The 22818-nt window shown below is 28.5% G+C and overlaps 1 protein-coding gene and 1 long non-coding RNA gene across 7 annotated transcripts; one reads left to right on the top strand and one right to left on the bottom strand.

The window, feature by feature from the left end:
• Positions 1 to 757: 757 nt before the first annotated feature.
• LOC132946245 (uncharacterized) lies at positions 758 to 3553 on the bottom strand. Of its 2 annotated transcripts, none has more exons than XR_009664687.1 (7): positions 3322 to 3553; positions 2990 to 3230; positions 2791 to 2923; positions 2529 to 2710; positions 1977 to 2109; positions 1064 to 1286; positions 758 to 999 (listed from the first exon to the last, which is right to left on the bottom strand). It is a non-coding gene; the product is annotated as an uncharacterized LOC132946245 (long non-coding RNA). The 2 variants fall into 2 exon arrangements; XR_009664688.1 differs by having other exon boundaries at positions 3326 to 3553.
• A 7321-nt stretch (positions 3554 to 10874) lies between these two features.
• LOC132946244 (uncharacterized) lies at positions 10875 to 21378 on the top strand. Of its 5 annotated transcripts, XM_061016129.1 has the most exons (9): positions 10875 to 11580; positions 11641 to 11753; positions 11822 to 11901; positions 16838 to 19458; positions 19973 to 20033; positions 20497 to 20642; positions 20786 to 20956; positions 21017 to 21111; positions 21210 to 21378. In XM_061016129.1, exons 6-9 carry the CDS (start codon positions 20510 to 20512, stop codon positions 21279 to 21281), a joined length of 471 nt encoding a protein of 156 aa, XP_060872112.1. In that variant the 5' UTR covers positions 10875 to 11580; positions 11641 to 11753; positions 11822 to 11901; positions 16838 to 19458; positions 19973 to 20033; positions 20497 to 20509; the 3' UTR covers positions 21282 to 21378. The 5 variants fall into 5 exon arrangements, 3 of the variants coding, with proteins under 3 accessions (XP_060872112.1, XP_060872111.1, XP_060872110.1); XR_009664685.1 differs by lacking the exons at positions 20497 to 20642; positions 20786 to 20956; positions 21017 to 21111; positions 21210 to 21378 and adding an exon at positions 12537 to 12688 and having other exon boundaries at positions 11051 to 11580; positions 16860 to 19458; positions 19973 to 20451; XM_061016127.1 differs by lacking the exons at positions 19973 to 20033; positions 20497 to 20642; positions 20786 to 20956; positions 21017 to 21111; positions 21210 to 21378 and adding an exon at positions 12537 to 12688 and having other exon boundaries at positions 11112 to 11315; positions 11390 to 11580; positions 16838 to 17368.
• The last annotated feature ends 1440 nt before the right edge of the window (positions 21379 to 22818 follow it).

Raw genomic sequence — 22818 nt, 5'->3', positions numbered from 1 at the left:
TTAAAATAATTTTTTTTTATTACCATTTCACAATAAATATAATATACAAAATTAAAATGTCACAACGGAAATAATTGCAAAAAACCAATAAAAAAATTGATTTATTTAGAATCAGAATGACATGAAACAAATGTATGTATATAAATTAGATTTCTTTATCTCATATGGAAAAAAAGAATCATGTGGTATAAGAAAGCAATGCGTGTACCCAAGCAAGTTTCTTTTGTCAATATCGCAATAATGATTAATTCCAAAATGTCTAAAAAAAAAGAAAAAAAAACAGAAATATGCAATATTAAAATCGTAAAATAAGTCATGAAAATGAAAAATAACGAGTTAATTGTCGAAATATGCTGCCCAAAAGTTTCATAGTTTAAATCGTTATGGCCATGAAACAAATTCTGTGATCATACCATGAATATGCAAACGCATACAAATCTGCGCTCTAATCATAATAAAATGTAAATAAAATACGGTAAAACTTAAGTTAAAAAGTTTAAAGCAACATATTAATCATAAGATTTAGTTTAAGCTCCTGTTACATCCATAGACATAAAAAACAAAATGTATTCATTGTTTAATATGCCTACAGTTATATCTTATCTTATATTATAATTTATTTCTCCTCACTCACTAAGAATTTCTTATTTAGTATGTACAAATAACTGCTACAAGTAAAACAACAAATTACAACACATTAGTCATATATTTCTACATTATACGCATCACAATAATTAAACTATAAATACGACAAATATGAAAAGTATGATAGTATAATTTATTTAGAATTGAAAGACATTACATTTTTAAAATAAAATTAAAAAATAAAGTATTCTTATAATGACGAATAAGTCATTGACAAATAATTTTATTCACAAATACGATTCAGAGTGCAACTGAATGTAATTGGTGTTCGCTTGGTTTACTTTCAAAGAAGTTTGTTGTTCCTCGTTGAGAAGTAAGTTCCTTGTGTGGGAGCGGGTTTGACGACCAGTAAACCTATAATTTACATATTTAATTAAATTTGATGATTAATTTTACTATGATCAATAAATGTACGTACAGTTGTAGGACACCCCGATACTTTTAACAGCCTATCAGCAATATCTTCAATACATATCTTTTCACAGCTCATGCTCATGCCGACCATTCTGACAGGTGACGCGTTTGTCAAAAAATCTTGTACATTAGTTACGACTTCACAAATGATATGTGTGATAACAGCTGGAGGTGGCTTTTGATCCAATTGTTTAGAATAAGACACAGGCAAAATATGTGTGTAAACTCTAAAAACATTATAATAATCAAATATGTGATACAATGATTTTAGTAAGTAGAGTAGGAAAGTAAATATTTAAATTTTTGAGCAGAGTATTTTTTAATTAAGATTTAATTTTATAATTAACTTTGCAATAACCATTGATTGACAAAAAAAAACAGATATAATAAAATCATATTGCATAGTATAAGCACAAGCTAAATATACAATTGAACATTTTATACATTTATAACTAAAATATAATTTGCAAATTGTTGATGAATTTTGTCGAAAAGTGAACTTTAAACGCGCTTATGAAAAATGGTGGCTTTGTATCTTTTATATCTTAGAACAGAATATATCATAGAAACTATAAGGATCCCTGTATTACATTTTCAAACTCTTTGACATAGCAAAGAACTTTTTATGGACGGTAATTTTAAAAACAAAACTAATCGAAAAAATTTTAATGTCTTATCCCCATAATTAGCTCAAAAAGAGTAAAATGGTTTTAAAAATTGTATGGTGTATAGAAAATGTTTATAGGAACATTCGGTGAACAAATCACGTATCTATAGTTATTTTTTTTAGTTACTCCAATAAAACAAAATCAATAATTGTCAAAAATTGGTGTTGCGTTAAAATAACCATTTTTCCTCAATTATCTTTTTGTTTTTCCCCACGTATTTGAAAACAACTGGGAACTTTCAATTTTTACCTGTTAAATGCGTCCAACTATATTCAATTCCTCTTCAGAAAAGATACCAAAGTCCAAACTAGTTGTGTGTTTCTTTGCAATTTAATTATTTATGTTAATAAAATTGGATTCTTGCTCAGCAAAATTGTATTACCTAAAAATTAAAAATATGTCAGTCAGTGCACCATTTGTCTTCTCTCTTTGAACAACGAGCAACATGCAAATGTGAGTACAGTAGATCCAATTTTATACTGTTAGTCTAAATATTAGAGTGATATGACATAATATTATAATCAAACTCAAAGGCAAAAATATTTTTTAAGGAACCTTATAGGGAAGAACTTATTTGTATTTTATTTTTAAAACAAGTTATGGATATTTTAAGATTGTAACATATAATTCTTTATTTATTTATTTACTTTGATTAAACGGGCTGAGCCCTTTCCATATACAAATTTATGTCCACGCACACAATTAGATATTATACAATGTGCCCCGTGAACAGGTGGGTATGTTAGTTAATAGCACAGTAAAATAGCTTTAAATATGAAAACCTATCAACAATATTCTCACCTTTAAGTTTCATAATTCGCTCCAATATTGTATGGCTTCATCAGAGTCTGTAGAATTATCTTCAAGAAAGTCAACGTCTGAAAAATATTGCCAATACATTGGCTCGACTTCCTGGTTCCTTGAATGTGGTACATCATTATTTCAGTTTTGAAAACCATAATAAGTATAATCCACTGTATGAACTAAAAACGATAAACTATTAAGTGACTTTTGGTTTCGACAAACAATTAAAATTGGATAAGTACTTGAGTGATATACTCACATAAGTGTGTGTGGACATTATTAAGTTTCTAAGACTTTTCTGGGTGAATTAAAATCATCAGCATGTAAAGCCTCGAAATCCTTTATGCGCCTGTTCATTTTCTTCTAACTCATCGTTGGACAAACACAATTTTCTGAAAATGTCAAGTTGTAAAAAATATATAAATACCTAATTCATGAATTATGTTAAATGATTTTACCTATTAGATGCGATTTACTAGTCGTGCTCGGAGTAGTACCAATTTTGCTGTAAATCACTAAAATTTATTTTACTTCTCTATCCCAGACAAATGGTTTGGATTATGTTTTGAGAGCATTGTTTACAATCACTAATTATGAAATGATTAGCGCCAATACTATGCCAGATAGAAATTGGAATAATCATTTAGTTCGAAGATGTTTAGCCATTATTATTTCCTTCTATTTTCATTTTTTGGAGATCTATATTTGTGAACAAATTAGCTTATTAGACCGACCTCATATTATTAAGAAATATCATCAGTATTCAGTACAACTAGAAAATAATACCTACTTACAAATTAAAATTAACATAATGTGGCTAGGCGATACTTTAGATGTTTTACTAAAAAGAATACACTTATGCATGGTGATTTTGTAATAAAATGTATGAATAGATTATCAGAACTCTGTACGACTGTAATGTGTATTTTTGTTCAAATTTCAAATAATTGCAATTCGCGAGTGATTCAAACAAAAAATAATTATAATATTATGTTGTTATTTATTATTACTATCACAGTCCGTGGTACATAGTGATAAGTCAGAATGATTATCAATTGGAGGTACTTCTCGCCGGTCGATGGCGGGCATTAAACTTTGCCGAAGCCCGAAACTTCGTGAATGCGGCCCGCTCCACGACCAGCGATTTAAGAGGTAACACGAGCGTTTCATCGTCACGGACTCATAAAGCAAATTTACGCTCTGAGTAATACATTTTTATTTTTCGTGTCTTTGTGCACGATAAGTAGTCGAAATAATGCTTCGCTATTCATTCTTTCCGGAATTATTACGTAAAATCAGTTTCGGGTTTTCGTGTAAATTGTAGTACTCTAAAATAAATAAAATTACTGTACCCTGTGTCGTGCCCAGGAATTTAAAATGGGGGGGGACAACATTTTTTTTTTTAATCAAACAAAAAAAAAACGGATAAGTGGATGTCGCTCTGCTGTACAGTACAAGTTGGTGACTGTAAATTAATAAATAATAACTATATAAAATATCCAGACTATATGACAAACCGTCTCCGCTCAGAATCATTTTTCTTATACAAAGATATTATATCATTGAATTCAAGTTTAATACAATCCATTATACATTGACCCACTAGTAACTGGACACTGGACAGCAGAGTGACATCCACTTACCCGCTTTTTAAATTTTAAGTTTAATACATTTTGTCAAAATTAAAACTCAAATTATTTAAAAATAATTGTGCATAAATGTGTTTTTAATATTTTTCAACTGCTACCTATGCATGGTGATTTTGTAATAAAATGAATGAATAGAACTATGAGAACTCTGTACGACTGTTGTCTGTATTTTTGTTCAAATTTCGAATAATTGCAATTCGCGAGTGATTCAAACGAAAAAATAATAATAATATGTATTATGTTGTTATTTATTTGATGACAATTATTATTTATTATTACTATCATAGTCCGTGGTACATAGTGATAAGTCAGAATGATTATCAATCGGAGGTACTTCTTGCCGGTCGGTGGCGGTCTTTAATAACTTTATCGAAGTCCGAAACTTCGTGAACGCTGCTCCGCTACTCGCGATTTAAGAAGTATTACAGGCGTTTTATTAACTTCACACTCAATCACTTACACACTATTACGATTACTGTACAAATTATATTATTAAAAATAAACCACTATTTCATTTCACTGTTAAATTTGACTTCAACTTCATTTCGACTTTCAGTTCTTTTAGACTGTCTACGTACAACAAAATATACAATTTACAATGCAAAATCTACAAGAAATACCAATATCCAGAAGTTGTGAACCTTGTAGGTGTTGGAACGGTCTAGTAAAATGTACTCACAATAAGACACGCATTAACGTTGATAAACTTTTATTAGTATCGATCATAAAACAATGAATATGACAATGACAATTGCAGCGTGGCTACGACGACGACAGTCAGGCTAAAGCTGATCGCCGCCGGCAGCGGCTGGACCGGTTGTCGGTCGGGCTCTCGCAGACATCGATAGAGACGCTGAGGACATTGCAATAACGACCGCGACAACCTGTAGCCAAATACGAGTATAAAAAACCGTCTTATTCGAAAATGTTTGAAGCATTACAATCATTACAAAAGTGAGTAATAACTAATAAGTGATGTAAACTGCCTGATAAATATTATTAACAAATGTTTGTTTTTAGAAATTAGGTTTTTTGTTATATTAAACTAGAAACAGATGACGGGACTAAGATATTTGGACATAAAGTGGGGTTAGCACAAATTTTGCAGATATGAATATAAATATGATTCTTATAAGACAATTAGATTCTACCACCTTACATCTCTTAGTAGACTTTATTTATTCCGGAAAAATTATGGTCACCGAAAATAATGTACAGGTAATAATAGGTAGATAAAGTTTTATTTTGTTTTTGACAACAAAATTATTTAAACAATTTATTATTTATTTCTCAAGAATTTGTTACCAGCGTCAAATCTCTTGCAATTACAAGAAATAAAGGAGGCGTGCTATGATTTTTTACAGACAAACTGCACCCTAAAAATTGTCTTAGTATAAAAGCGTTAGCAGATTTACAGCTATCCAAAACACAATAATATATACTCTTGTATATACTTTTTCTCTTTGTTTTCAAGATCCCAGTCAACAAGATAATACAATTTGATTTAATTATAAACATTTTATAATATCTGTCCACTATTATCCAGAAATACTTTTCTGAGTTATTGTTTTTATATTGTATAATACTTATGTGTTATTAATACATAATTCTGTTATATTTTACAAATAACATGTATTTTTTGATTTAAAAAGTAAATTCATATTGCATGTATGTACTATATTAATAAATATAATTCCATAAATAAAAAAAAATTAAAGAATAGAAAATACTTAAGTACGATCTGTGACAAATGTTGATAACAAAATTATATATTTAAACTAAGAAGAACAATTTTAGTTTTTTTGTTGTAATTCAAAAATATATTATTCTTAACTTAATATGCTTATTATTATATTTTATATACACAATGATTAATAAGATTTAATTTAAAAATATTATTTGTGTGGCGCCTACTTGACACTATTAGAGTAGGTAAGTATATTAATATATTTTAAACACATAATAATATTTTCAAATGCAATTTTTCGACAAAGATGAATTTAACCTACTGTAGTACACTAGTAGTTAGTACTAATGCCTAATAGTAAAATAAATTACTTTAATCACAATAACATCATGACAATGTGAATAGAAAATACGGATATAACTTTTGGTATATGGTGTACGGTGTCTGGATTTTTCAAAAACAAAAATTACCAAAATTTTCAAATTATATTGAGTCAGAAATTCATAAAAAATGTTTTTTTTATATTTAAGATTTGAAAATGTAATACAAGATTCCTCAGACATTTATCAAAAAAAAAATGTCTACTGGAAAGACAAATTACATTTTCATGAACGCTCAAGTTTTTACAACATATTTTATAATACATGATACATTTTTCACGGAGCGATTCACCGTAGATACTTTACATTTACACTATGTTTATTTTATCATTATCTATACATGATAAAATTTTCAAAACATTTATATTTGTTTTAAGCTGTTTACAGATATTTTCATTTTCAACTTTTTTTTAGCTATTTTTTTTATAAAATATATTAACAAAATTGTATTTGTTGGGTCAAGAAGCTTGAAAATGTAATACAAGGCTGCTTACTTATTTTTACAATATCAGTTTAAAAATATAAAAATACATCGGCAAGATTTTTTTATAAGCATTTAGAGTAAATTTTGCCAAAAAGTATCATATTGATATGAAATGTTTTAATAATTAGTAAAATATACGAACAATTATCATTTTGCAATTAAAAATGTATAAAGTATTCAACTTTTATAGCTTAGGTTTAAAATTTTTAAACAAGGTTCCAAGTAAAAATTAAAACTGTACTTAACCAAAAAATCTATTTCAAATTTGGACAAAAATTACAAATAAAAATATTAAATAACCAAGAATAACGATTTTAGTTATTTTGTTAATATTTTAATATTATTTGTTGGGTACTTGAAACATCTCAAGTATATTTTTATATACACATTTTAAATATGTTAATATGCAAATAATATAAATTCAACTTACCGGCTACCGTATTAATAATAACAATAAAAATATAATATAAAATATTCTTCAGGCTGTTAAATCGTTTTTTTGTATACAATGATTTTATATCATTGTAGGTATTAAAATTTAACACCATCCATAACAGTGACCCATTGGCCATTTGTAACCTACTGTACAGCAGAGCGACACACATACTTACCCGCTTTTTTTGTGTAAATATATGAATTACATTTTTTTCGTTGGTTAAAATGATTAAACATTTATTACAAGGTTTCTCATAAGTTATTTTAGTGGCAGTTGAAAAATAGTAAAGATACATGTTAAAAATTGTTTTCATAAGCATTTAAAATTCAAATTTTTACAAAAATCATTAATTTCCTGTGTGAAAATGTATATAATGTTTGATTACTATACTTAAGAATTGAACATTCAAAACAAAGTTCTCAAAAGTAGTTCATACTGTAGGTAACTAAAAAATCTAAAAAATATATTTTTTAACATTTCTTTTTGTTTGTTATTTTAAGTTAAAATTTGGCGGTATTACAAACATTAAAGCAATATGATGATAATATAATGTAGGCCATCATTGTGATATCATTATAATACGTTGGTTTTATGTAACTACCTATAACAAAAATGTTAGGATATATGATATTAGTTGAAACCACTTGTTTTTTATTTAATAAAAGTATAAAACAATTTAAATAATAATAAAAACAATTTTAAGTTCATTTTTATTTATAAGATTAAAATAGGTATGTATAAATAATCGCTTATTTCATATTTGACAGTTTGACACGTACCTATCTAATTTTTGTTTTTACCATTTAAATGCAAATAATGTCACTTATTGTGTAAAATATTGTTTATCAATTATTCTTTTAGATTCTGAGTGGAGTGATGAATGTATTAATTTTAAAATGATGTGTGTTTTTTAGTTAATTTTTTTTTTGTGTTTAACATCAATTTTAGGAGAGTAAAAATGCTTAGATTTTCTTCAACAGTATCTTTTCTGATAGGAAAGTAAAACTACCTAGTTGGTACTTTGGGGGGTCAATAGTAAAAAATGTCCAGTATTCAAAAGTGCCGGGAAAAATGAAAAAACAAATTAAAGAAAAACCGGAATTTTTACGCAAAGCTAGTATTTGACGAAATCGATTTAGGTTTTTGGTGTAAATCTAAAACAAATGACCGTAAATACATGAAATGTTCACTGAATGTTTATTTTATCATTTTCTATACTTGATAAAAATATCTTGAACATTTTATTTGTTTTGAGTTGTTTACGGACATATTCAATATTCAATTTTGTTTTTAGTTATTTTTTCTATAGATATCAATAAAATTTTATTCGCTGGGTTAAAAAGCTTGAAAATGTAATACAAGGCTCCTAATATATTGTTACAATGTCAGTTAAAAAATATTAATAATACATTGGCACAACTTTTTTTTATAATCATTTAAAGTTCAAATGTTAACAAAATTAATAAAATTTAAAATTTAAAAATGATTGTGTTGATAAAAATGTATACAGTGTTTAACTTTTATAGCTAACGATTGAATATTTAAAACAAAGTTACACGTAAATAGGTAAATTAATTACTTTATTGACAATAATATCATTCATCAAATATACTTAGTAATGTATTATAGGCCGACTGACCGTCTTCGCTCAGAATATTGTTTTTCGTATTCAATGATATATTGATATTATATAAATATTATAAATTACACTATTATAGTGACCTACTGTACAGTAGAGTGACACCCACTTCCCTACCTTTTCTTTTATTTAAGACCCGTGGCAACATGGTTCATGGCCCTTAGCCCATAGGTGAACAATAATTAACGACTATATAAACTAAGATGACGCCACACCCGCAGGCCGCATGTGTTGTCTCCGTCTTACAAACGCGTAACATACCAAATGGCAAATTTACGCTCAGAAATTCACGTTTTATGTCGTTAGCTTAAAAATTAGAGTGAATCGACCTATAATGAAAATTGATGGAAAGAACATTATCTGTGTTTTGTTGGATGTTTTTCTTATGATTATTCAGTTTTTAAGGAAGTTATCCGTGTACAATAAATGTAAATTAAAAATACTCATAAATCGCTTAAAAATTGAATTATCGTAAAAAAAAACTTCCAACACAGATAATGTTTTTACCATCACTCTTATTTTTAAGTTAACGTCAATTTCTGAGCATAAATTTGGTATGTTACGCGTTTGTAGGACGGAGACAACACATGCGGGTCCTCTTAACACTAGAAATTGTATATATTGTTGAACATACCTACTGGCTACTGTGTACTTTTTGTTGAGGTTTATCAGATTTTAGATAGGAGTAAAATCTATTAATGGAAGCAAATTACAATTACAGTTTTAAACAGACAGTAGTGTAACACAGTGTAATAATATTTAATAGATACATATATTTATAATAAATAATTTAAAATTAAAACATAGTATAATATAAGTAGGCATTTGGGGGAGGCGAGGTGGGCAATTGCCCATGTCTAATTTTAAAATCAGCCTGATGGGCCTGTGTCCGGTGGTTTTTGATTAACCATTAATGGTTATTATTTTATATTAGTGTAAAAACTTGCCTATATTTATATATAGGAAAATAAGATTATGTTGTGTTATAGTATAACTACTAAGAAATTATTAAATATTGCCACAATGATAAATTTGTAATTAACACATAATTTTGATTTTTTATTATAATTATATTTAAGAGAACGTTATACCGACATTTGTTGTCTCCGTCTTACAAGAGCGTAACATAGAAAATTGTACGTTCAGCAAATCACGTTTAGCCCCGTTATATAAACATATTGTGTTGTAAAAATGTTTAAGAAATAGAACAAAAAATAAGTTACTAAATTCAAATATATAAATTAATATATATTAAATTTTAAAACACATAAAAAAATTGTAAAAATCAATATTTTATAATATAATATAAGTAATTTTAAGGTTTATGTAACATAATATTATGATAATGGATTATGACAAATCATGAGTAAAGTGTAAGAATACCTATAATATTCAGCTACCCCCATATATGAATAAATACAATAATTTTAACGTACAATATACATATATAGGTAAGGTACCTACTATAATAATAGTTTTAAACTGTTATAATTGTAATGAAAATTCGTCATTTCTATACTGGTCATTTTTTGTACCTAATGTTTATCAGATAGAATAAAGAATTATCGCATGATCCTATTATTATATTAATTTTAATTAATAACTAATTAATTAATATTTCGACACCTGTATACCCTGAGTGCAGGATTCTTTCGACATGATATTTAAATGATAGACACTTAGGGAAATTATTTCGAATTGTATATAATGAATGTAACATGATAGGACTTCTGCTACATGTATGTCATAATGAAATTAATTGATATACGTTACACAATGTAAATTTAAAACAAAACCGTACCTTCATAGAAACTATATATGGGCTATGAAATATATTTCTCGTTTAAATATTTTGAACATATTATAGTGCAGCTATAGTATTTTATACAAACGAAAAGCATTAACATTTTGATTTGGAACCACGGAATGATAACAGTAAAATAATAAATTTGTTAAGTAATAATTTAGATAGGTAATCGTATTAAAAATATATTGTTCCTTAGTTCGAGTGTATAAACTATATACGCTTAATTTTGTATATTATGGTATCGCTATGACGTGTTACCTATTTATAAATTTACGAGTAAAATGCGGAAATGATAATTATTAATTACATAATATTATGTCATATCTTATAAAACAAATGTATGGAATTTAAAAATGTTATTTCATTACGAAGATATGAAAAATGATACGAGGTCTAAGATATTTTGATTCAAATTATTATTTATAACATATTAGATAATGGTGGTGGGGTTCTGGGAGGCGAGTAGGATCGAGTCTCATAATATAAATACGGTCTTCATACCAAATAGTTTTTGTTGGACGAGCATTCTTCCTCTGTGATCGTCACTGCAATTTTCAGGCTATTGTGAATCAGAATTCGGACGACCATCGACCCTACAGCCTACTGTAGTTATAACAAAAATAATTAAAAATTCACAATCAACCGGTACCCAGCAGTTCGTTAAATTTTTAACCAGCACGGAGCGAGAAGACAAAATAATAGGTACGTTTATAAAAATTATACTCATGTAATATGTCAAAGACCACGATTTTTCATGAAATTATTATGACACTTAGTGCCTTAGTTCCGTAAAATGAACCGTAGATGCTATTATTGTATCTACATAATAACGGCTACAGGCTTCCATATGGTCGTCCGAATTTTGATTTACAATAGCCTGAAAATTGCAGTGCGACCACAGAGGAAAAATAGGCTTCGGCAATCACCGCGGTATCCGAGACTATTTGGGCATGAACTGCAATGTTGGGTAAGTCACTTTACCCGTTATGTATGTACTTCAATAGAAATAGAGAAATATTGTACTTAGATAAGAGCAGTTAACTAAATATCAAGTAAAGTACAAGGAAATATGTCGTCAAATGACTAAAAAATTGAACTTTTATCGTCCAGATAACGCTCATTACAATCGCATTATTATAGGTACGATAAATAATAAATTAAATAATAATTAAATTTACATAGTAATAATTTATTAAACATTTAAACAGATGGGTGAATAAATGCCGCTGATATGTACCTATGTGTAAAATTATATTTAAATGTCCGTCAGCCTATATATTATTATTAGGTAAGTATATTATTTTATGATATTATCCTACAATTTATATTACTATTAAAGTAATTTATTTTACTATTATAAATAAGGCAGGTTAAATTAATTTTCCCAGAAAATGTTGCATTTGAAGGTCCCTATGAATATTCTTGAATTACAAAAAAGTAACTGAAATAGTTTATTCTTTATTTAAATTTCGTCCAAATTGAGTTAATAAATTTAAATAAATGTTTATAAAAAAAATTATGTTTAAATATTTTTAAATTTTTTGGTTTCAAGTTAAACTACTTATGAGGAACTCAGAAGTACCTTTAATATTTTAACATCTTTATAGCTACGTATGTTGTTAAACTTTTACATTTTTTGACAGAGCGAATAATTTTTACTGACAATTAAGACTACTTATATACCTAGAAAAATATCGACACTATCAAAAGGATTGAAAATATTTTAGAAATTAATTTATACTATCTAAATAAATTATAATATAAAATATTTAAAATGCTATTAAACATTTTGTGGGAAAAATTCAAGTATGCACGGTATGAAAACGCATTTAAACTTGTTATATTAAAATTTATTAAAATTCAGTATTAATCTCACACAAGTCATCATACATGGTAATTAAATAAAAATTCAATATTTTTCAGTCAGTGATGACAGTAGCAGTATAGTGCACTTTCGACAACGTCGTTGTCACAAACGGCGAGCTGGTGAAATCGGAACAAAATCAGCAATAACCGTCGTCGTCGGTGATTGGCGAGCCTATACTTACAACGTGGTCATCATCACCGCGCCTAGGGTATACATACATTTTGGTCAATATATATATTTTTAAATATACCTTATGTCCTTATATACGGTTTTTATTGGGTAGGTTAGGTTAAAAGGGGTTTTATGTAGGCAATGTTAATACGGTACATGACTGAAAAATATTGAATTTTTATTTAATTACCATAATATGTATTATGTGTGAGATCAATAGTGAATTTTGATACATTTTAATACAACAAGTTTATATGCGTTTTCATACCGTTTGTATGCATACTTGAATTTTTCCCACAAAATGTTAAATAGCATTTTAAATGTTTTATATTATAATTTATTTAGATGGTATAAATTATTAATTTCCAAAATATTTTCAATCTTTTTGATCTATTTATATTATAAATGTGAAAGGGTCGATATTATAGATTCTGAGTGGAACGATGAATGTATTGATTTTAAAATGTTGTGTGTTTTTTTTTTATTTTTTTACTTTTTAATTTTTTTTTTTGTGTCTGTGTACACAATAAGTAGTCGAAATAATGATTGGATTTTCAACTTCAGTATCTTGTTCGATGGGAAAGTGAATATCGTTGGTGCATTGAGGAGGTCAAAATTTAAAATTTCCAATAGTTTTCAAAAGCGCCGGGAAAAACAACATAACACTTAAGGAAAAACGGGAATTTGTACTCAAAATCGGTTTTCCACAAAATCGATTTTGGTTTGTGGTGTAACTCTAAAACAAATGAACGTATACACATGAAATTTTCACTGATCATTTATATTAGCATTTTCTATACACGATAAAATTTTCAAAATATTTAGATTTGTTTTGAACTAATTAGGAACATTTTCAGTTTCCAATTTTATTAGTCTTTTTTTCTAAGGATGTCAATAAAACTTTATTTGTTGGGTAAAAAAGTATGAAAATTTAATCCAAGGCGCCTACTATATTTCTACAATGACATTTGAAAAATATTAAAAATCCTTGGTCACAGTTTTTTTTATATACATTTAAAGTTCAAAAATTGACAAAATATGGAAAAATCACGAAAATTACCAAATTATTTTGAGTTAAGAATTCATAAAAAATGTTCTTTTTAAATCTAAGATTTTAAAATGTAATACAAGAGTTCTTATTAGATTATCTACCTTTATCAAAAAAAAAATGTCTATAAGAAAGTCAAATTAAATTTTTACGAGCGTTTGAAGTTCATAATTTCACAATATTAGATATTCACTCGATTTCTCATGTTGCGGTTTTGTTATTTTATTGTTATTCAAAAACGAATATGAAAATTTTAATGAATGATTATATTTTCATTTGCTATACACCATAACATTTGGTGTAGGCAATGTCAATACGGTTTTGAGTAAAAGTTAAATGTTAAATGTTTATTATATTTATATGGGTACGTAAATTTAAAGCTAACACATTTAAAGCGACTTACATGACTCAGTCCGATGGCTTAGTGTACACTTGTTATAAGTCACAAAATTGAAATTGTTCAGGAGAGCTATTTAACTTTTTTGACACCAGCTTAACTTGAGTAATATTTAATCAATTCGTTTTTTTCTTAATTGAAATTAACTTAAAAATACATAGGTATGGTTTCCTTTTAATTTTTAAGTTGAATTCATGGAATATTTGTTTATTTTGATGACATTTAAAAAAAAAATATATGGACTTATCACTATTATTTTTTGCAAACAAATTGTTATATTTTCTTTCCATAAAACCTTAAAAATAACGAAAGGACATAATTGATTAATAAAAGCTCTTCGACATAATATTCAAATAAAATAAAAATAAAATTTTTCTATACTTGAAAAGTTGAAACATAAACATTTATTTAAAAAAACATTATAATTTTATATATTTTAATAATTGAAAATAATCAAATTCCGAACCCTGGGTATTAAAAATGACTAAATAAGTTTTTGACCATCACAGCCTACATTTTATTTGCTTTTAGTTTTTTGAACCATGTATCATATTATAATATATTCATATGTCTATGAAATTAAAAATCAAAGCTCAGCTAAGATTGATAATATTTCTTGATAATATGCGATAATTATTTATGCCATAATATTAATATTACAAGATAAGTCATCATCATTTTAAGAGTAATAAATAATAACACTCGTTACTTTATCAAAACTTTATTATGTTTCACTGTTTATTTTTTACTTGTTTTAAATCTTAAAAGTATTTTAAATATTTTCTCAATGGATGTTTTATGTAAACATTATATTGTATATAATATAATGATAATATTATATTAACATTTTAATAATGTTATAATTACGAATAATGTTATTATAATATTATAATAATATTTTTAGTCAAACATTTGCTGTCTATATGTATATATTAACTATCAAGTAAAAACATTTTAAATTTGGTTATTATACAATCAAATCTAAGAAAAGGTGGGCAAGTGGGTGTTGCTCTGCTGTACCCGGTAGGTTACAAGTGGGTCACCATTATAGATGGTGTTAAATTTGAATTCAATGAATACTATCATTGTATAAGAAAAACTATTCTGAGCAAAGACGGTCAGTCAGCCTATAATATTACTAAGCTATTTATTTAACTATATTTACGTGGAACCTTGTTTTAAATTTTCAATCCTTAGATATAAAAGTTGAATATTTTATAAATTTTTAGTTAAAAAATAATTATTAAATTTTAAATTTGATACATTTTGTCAAAATTAGAACTTTAAATGCTTATAAAAATAATTGTCTATATGTATTTTTAATATTTTTAAACTGCTATTGAAAAATTATATCAGGAGTCTTGTATTAAAATTTTTACGCTTTTTGGCCCAACAAACAGTGTATTGATATTCATAGAAAAAAAACTAAAAAAATTGAAATTTGAAATCGTCCGTAAATAGCTCAAAACAAGTCAATATATTTTCAACGTTTTATGGTGTAAGTATAGAAAATGAGAATTTAAACATTCAGTCAAATGTTCATGTATTTACAGTAATTCGTTTTTGAATTACAACATAATAACTAAATCGCTACATGAGAAATCGAGGGAATATCCAATGTTGTAAAAAATGAACTTCAAACGCTCATAAAAAATTAATGTGACTTCCTTGTATACATTTTTTTTTTTGATAAAGGTAGACAAAAACTTATGAATAATCTTGTATTACATTTTCAAATCTTAGATTTAAAAAGCAAAATTTTTATGAATTCTTAACTCAAAAATAATTTGCTTATTTTCTTATTTTTTCCGTATTTTGTCAAGATTTGAACTATAAATACTTATAAAAAACAATTGTGAACAAGGATTTTAAATATTGTTTAATTGTCATTGTAACAATATAGTAGGAGCTTTGTATTAAATTTTCGAACTTTTTACCCAACAAATAAAGTTTTATTGACAAAAAACCTAAAATAGAAAAAAATGGAAAAAGTTGGAATCTGAGTATAACCGTAAACAGCTTAAAACAAGTCAAAATATTTTTAAAATTTTTTCATTGTATAGAAAAGGCTTATATAAACATTCAGTGAAAATTTCATGTATTTACGATTATTTGTTTTACACTAAATACCCAAAAGTTTCCTTAATTTTAATTTTGTTTTTCCGGGTGCTTTTAAAAACTATTCAAAATTTTAAATTTTGACCTTTCAAAAGTACCAACTATATTCACTTTCCCATCGAACAATATACTGAAGTTGAAAATCTAAGCATTATTTTGACTACTTATCGTGTAATAAAAAAAAAAAAAAAACACATCATTGTAAAATCAATACATTCATCGCTCCGCTCAGAATCTAAGAATTTAAATGAAGGATGGTAGGTATTAGATATAATTATTTAGTAGGTACTTTAACTTTTTTTGTGAAGGATATTTATTTTTATTTATTATTAATAATAAACAAAAAAAATAACAACCCTGAATCAAATACTAATACTGAATAGGTATTATTATATATTTTTTTCTCCCAATAATGTTATATACAAGTTGAACTACGTGTCTGTGATAAATCGATACGACTTTATATAGAATAACTTCCATGGTAGTCAAATATTTATTTAATTTGTTGTTACAAATTCCAATCGCTCATGGAAATCACATTGTGACATCTTAGTGTATAAATATTTTTTTATAGGCAAATTATTCACAAAATTAAACATTTAAATAAAGAATAACAATTTTAGTCGTGTGGTGGTCATGCAACAGGTCACCGCAAATATCGCACACCGACTCTCCGTTCAGCCCGAGCCAGACGAGACCAGCTGAAGACCCGACAGTGCCGTACTAACCGACTACCGGCAACCGCCGCAACAGCAGTAGACCCACCGCCACCGACCAGCTGCACCACTATCTCGAGTACCCGAAGAGTGACTGCATGTTCTGCGGCGGCGAAGGTATCTTACCGCCCCGGCGGCAACTGCAGCCGCCGATTCATGTCGAACCATGTCGCTGGTTTTGCTGTTGGCCGGTTTCCATGTACACGTTCGTTTGCTACAGGTGGTCTCAACTATACCTGCCCGTCATTCTCCGGAAGCGGTGGAGTCATTCCGACTCCGATGTTTCTATGTGGTTCGAAGCGGCCAAAGTCAAACACTGACACTGCAGCGGCAAAGCAAAACAAAAAAAAAAATTGTGTCACACATAGAAAGAATAAATATATTTTAAATATTATTTGATTTCTAGTAAATACTAATATAATTAACGTTCAATGAACATTTTAAGTCTCTAAAAGTTACTCATTTTCAAATTAAAAAAAAAACTTGTTATACTATATCGCCGGTTGGGCGATGTGGCGACGACGTCGGGTTCACGTGTGTTAGCACTTGTGCTTGGAGATCGTTTCCCCGTGCTGGCGGACGGCATACGGGTATTGCGGACACGTCTTGAACGGTCTTCTCAGGTGTGTGTACATTTGGGCCTGATCAGTTCGTCTAACCGCGAGAACAATTTTCCGATTGACGCCCGTGTACCTAGTGAGCATTAATTCTTTGCACCCGAATGACCATGCAGTTGCATACCTCGCACTGGTACGCCTTGGCTGACGTCTTCATGGTCAAGCCAAGGAAATTTGTGTGGTGGGCGTCGGTACGTGTATACCATGGACCCGGTAAACATGTCTTCGTGGACAGGTCGAGTGGCGAGTCTTGGGGCGGTTGTTCGAACGTGTAAGATATGGAACCGGCCAACAGCAATACCATTGACATGGGAGTGATGGTCGGCTGTTTCGGGTGCTGCTCCTGCTCCTGCTATACGGTGGGTGAGTTAGCATCGACGCAGTGGTTGCCGGGGCGGTGAGGGACCTAACCACACCAGTGGCGCCTGCAACAGCCACCCGTCAAGCCCATGTCACTGGCATTGCTGATGGGCGGTTCCATATTGTACACGTTCGAACAACCACCCCGAGACTCGTCACTCGACCTATCCGCTTGTGGAGGTCGGAAAGCCGTCCGGTACAACCTGGAAGTACCGCTCGTGGTCGAGGACATGCCCGTCGGCTCGGCCAAGGCGTATATACCCGTGTGAGGCGTACAACTGGTCGTTCGCGCGCAGAGAGATAAAGAGTGTGGAAAATCGCGTTCACGGTCCGACGACCCAATCAGACACCAGCGGCGGACACACACCGGAGAAAATCATTCGGGTGTCCGCAATGCCCGTACGCCGCGTGCCGCCGGCACACGATCTTCAAGCACGCATGCGTGCAAGCACTATATCACATGAACCCGTAGGTCGAACTGGGCCGATAATAATATAACAAGATTATTTTATTGTTAACTCGAAAATGAGTGACTGTACTTTACTTAGCTAGACATAATATATAGTAAAAATATTATCAAATCATTGTAAAACCATTGTAAAATGAATAGTAATATTATAGTAAACTTTACCGAAATATTGCCAAATAATTTCAAAACATTACAGAAACGTTCTTCACAAACTTTTTTTGGCCACATAATTAAGGATAGGCACGTAATTTTTTGCTTGTGAACGTGCCTGATTAAGGTTATTATAAACTTATATTAGTAATGCTATAACATCATTATCTAAATTAAATCAATTTAATATTATATTAAGTAAAACTATATTATGATAATATTATTGGATATAATTATTAATACATTATTAAAACTATACAACCGTTGCATTCAAACCGAACATTTTTATAGATTTCGGGAGTGTAAGAATGATGTAATGTCAATAGATATTAAATAATACATTATTGACTGATACAATTATGTATAAATCAGGATTTTCTACTTAAAGGATTGAATACTAATATATATCTATTATAACTATTATTTTTCTAGAAACCAACTACACTTTTTTCATTTCAGAAAATGTTAATTATAAATGCATATTCTGATTATTATTTGTGACTGTGAGTAAAATGTTTCAAATATTTTCAAATGTAAATGAGCGAGGATTGTTAAAAGGTATCAATACATTTTGTGATAAAGCGTCAAATAATATTTAATCATTTTAGGGCCGTTCTTACAATGTCTGGTACTCTGGTAAAAGTTAACCAACACTTTACCGGACATTGTAAGAACGGCCGTTAGTCGATTTTTTTTCTAATTCCTTAAAATATCATGCAGTACTTATCTAACGTGTAGATACTTTACGATTGTTTTTTTTATATAGCTTAAGAAAGTTCAACCACCACTATACGGGACTCAAGCAGCGCGACCGGGTTGACTCTCCCACCGAGCCGGTAAGACAAACGGTCGGCGGAAAAAGCCGGTCGGAGATTCGAGATCCATCATCGGACCGTCGGATGTTATATAAAACAAAATAATTGTATCTTTAGGTACTGCGAAAAAATTGTCTCAATAAAAATTAACACCTATTTATAGTCATTAGGTTCAACACATTATATTTCCGAAATAAAATGTATACGGTTGTATATATTATATAATATTATGAACTGAAAAAATAAAAAGTCTGTAAATAAATCAACTACTCCTTAACACTAGGCGATAGCGACGAACAGAAACGTTACAATTCAATTTATTCTTATGATAATAATATATTTTAATTAATATAGATAGTGATTGAATTGAGAGTACATTGTAAGTAGAGAAAAAAGCTTGCGGGTGAAATAAATGTTTTTCTTTTTATATTTTATTTGATGGTAAAAACCTTTGATCCCCCCACCAACTATTATTATCTGAAATTATGTCACCATTTATATTACACATGAATGCACGATAATATATAATATTATTGAATTCAAACCGCAAATGCTGATTAAAACAACAAATATCATAATCCACTAAATATTGTTTTCGTATATTTTAATGCATAACAATACATTATTTTAGAAACCGGCATTCTGTGTGACAGAAAACTTGGAAGACGACAAGCTGTATCATCTAGACCAGAGTTGGTGACTTTAGTATAAATGGATTTTATGTTATTATAAGTGCCGAAAATAGTGGTAGTAAAAGCCCTTGAGGGTGAGAGCCCTAATGTCTTAATAAGCACCATCAATCAATATTTGGGTACTCTAAGTACTAACTACACATTGTCACTATGTGATCAGGAAGATCAAAACCCCTTCTTTTTTAACATTTTTATTATATTAAAACTAAATTTATCTACAGTCCTCTCATTTTTTTTTCTATAGTTAAGCTTTTTGACTACGCATGGGACATCAGATCCTGACATGAAACTTAACATTTAATAAATTATATTATGATCTCCAATCGACTAAATGTATTATTATCTTTAATATTTTAAATTGTTAAAATACTAATTGTTTATATTCGTAATGATTTTATATTGGCTTATAATTGTATAATAAGTATTAAATAATAATTTGTTGCTCATTTGAATAAAATTATAGTATCAATTATGAAATGTATAATTGCTCAAATGGAGAACCTATCTTATGGACTTCACATTGTGATGGTTTTGAGGATTGTTCAGATGGTTCAGATGAGACCAAAGAGTTGTGTGCTCTATACGAGTTTGAAACAAATATGAACATGGGTATAAAATAATTGCTTTATCACATATAATAATATTTATATATTTGTATAATAACTATGTTATAAGATTCAGTATAAATGCATATGAATACAAATATGGAGCTTTTCATGTTACAATTAATAATATGTCTAATATTGTTTTAGATTGTGGTAGAGTACGTAATAATATGAAAAATCAAGTAACACCTGATGTAGCTCATCAATCAATTACTGAATTAGCACCTTGGACAGTTGGTGTGTATGGAACGATGGAAAAATCCAAATTTCTTTTTCTTCAACCTGGATCGATAATTGCTCCAAATATAGTTATTACTTGTAAGGTCCTTGCAAAATGCAATTACGGTGGAATGGAAATTAATTAAATATTGTGTTTAGGGGGTTTTGATTTCGTGCATAGATACGGTATAAAATCTAAGCAATTTCCAATAAACGATGGTCGATTCAAAGTTGGTTCTATAATAGACTTTATGGTAAATAATAATTTAGTAACCAATGTAAGTTATTAATAATTAAATGTCTGCAAGTTATATATATGAGATGTGTTATATAAATTACAAAAATTGTTCAGGTAACAATGATTTACTTGACTGTGAAGGATATATTGGTCATATTGGTATCGATGATGCGTTCCAAACTATAGCAGTTATTGTGTTAGCAAACAAACTTCCATTAAGTAATGGATTTACGCCTATTTGTATCGATTGATTTAGTAAATATGATATACGGAAGGGAATCGAATGAGGGTACATTTGTTTAATTATTTATAATTATAATATTTTATAATATCTAATTTAACTAGTCTGTAGCTTAATTAAATATATAATTTATTCATTTAATATTGATTGCCTCGTTTAATTTTTACAAAGTGATAGGATTGGGACAACATTAGGGATTTCTGTGAGTTAGGTATTTTAAGTTAGAACTTAGATATGAAGAACGTTCACCTAAATGGTGGTGTGGAAACGAATGGAGTTTTATTATCATTATGTACTCGTAATTTTCTTAATGGTGAACACTGCAAATGAAATGAAATTACATATACACGTAAAGAAACCATCTTGTAGATAATTTTCTACTCTACAATTTTTGTTTTAAAAATTTTTTTAGTACATCAAGTTTAAAACAAGATACTAACGAAAAAGCTGTTTTTTTCACTAAATTTATTTAAAAGTATGTAATTTGTAGGATCTATAGCTCAAAAACAATAACTCTTACGTGAAAATGTTATGCTTTTTTGTAGATAATTACCCACTCTATAAGCAAGACATTAAAGAAAACCGCTATTTTCATGAACTTTGTCTTCAAATAATCTTTGACGCGCACATTTCGTGGTCAACTTTAGACACATTGTTTATGATGACGTTATAAAAGTGTATGCCAAATTTCACCTTAATGGAATTTTTTCCATACAGAAAATATAATTTGACTAGGCTATTATTTAGTCATTACCACCCGAGCCAGTTAAGTCGAACAACTAGAGTGCGTTTCCATTTCATAATTCCATATTTATATTTTGTTTAGTCGGTCTTTATATCATAAATATAAATGTTGTCATTACAGACGTTTACGAGATATTAATATTATACCGATATTATAATTGTACAGTATTAAACTGTTTTATACATTTACAGGTTATTGTTTTTTAAAAAAAAGTAGATAACATAGAGGTTGAAGTAACACAATATTTCACACATTACACAACGAACATTGATAAGACGTTTAGTATTCAAATTAATACAGGTAAATAGTAATACAAATTTAGATTGTGATCATGAAATCAAATTTTTAATTAGTGGTATTTAATATTAGACTGGAACCAGATGGTACTTTGGGGGTCAAAAGTAAAGTAGTCTACTACTTTTCTAAATAGTGGCAAAAATCAAAAAAAAAAATTAAGTTAATTACCAAAAATATTCTAATAATTTTGTATTTAAAAATGTGTATAGCTAAGGCTTATAAATATCCAATCTTTATACAAGGTTCCTCGTAACTAGTGAAATAAGGTTTTTGCTGGTTTTAAATTACCTAAGTAATACAATTAAACTACATTTGTAGATTCTGAGTGGAGAGATGAATGTATTGATTTTACTGTAATTCTTCTTTGTTTTTAGATAAAAACTTAAGAGGAATCTTGTATTCAATTTTCTAAGCTCGGATATAAAAAAGAATATTTTTAT

Source organism: Metopolophium dirhodum, chromosome 6 (assembly GCF_019925205.1).
Source record: "Metopolophium dirhodum isolate CAU chromosome 6, ASM1992520v1, whole genome shotgun sequence".
NCBI lineage: Eukaryota > Metazoa > Arthropoda > Insecta > Hemiptera > Aphididae > Metopolophium > Metopolophium dirhodum.
This window is presented reverse-complemented; position numbering and strand designations above follow the sequence as displayed.

Excerpts from the sequence above, each read along its gene's own strand:
- LOC132946244 (XM_061016128.1), top strand. The coding sequence starts at position 11,853 with ATGTGTAAAATTATATTTAAATGTCCGTCAGCCTATATATTATTATTA. Across the intron at positions 11,902-12,536 it reads AGCCTATATATTATTATTAG|TCAGTGATGACAGTAGCAGT; the intron begins GTAAGTATATTA and ends AATATTTTTCAG. Across the intron at positions 12,689-16,837 it reads TCATCATCACCGCGCCTAGG|TCGTGTGGTGGTCATGCAAC; the intron begins GTATACATACAT and ends TAACAATTTTAG.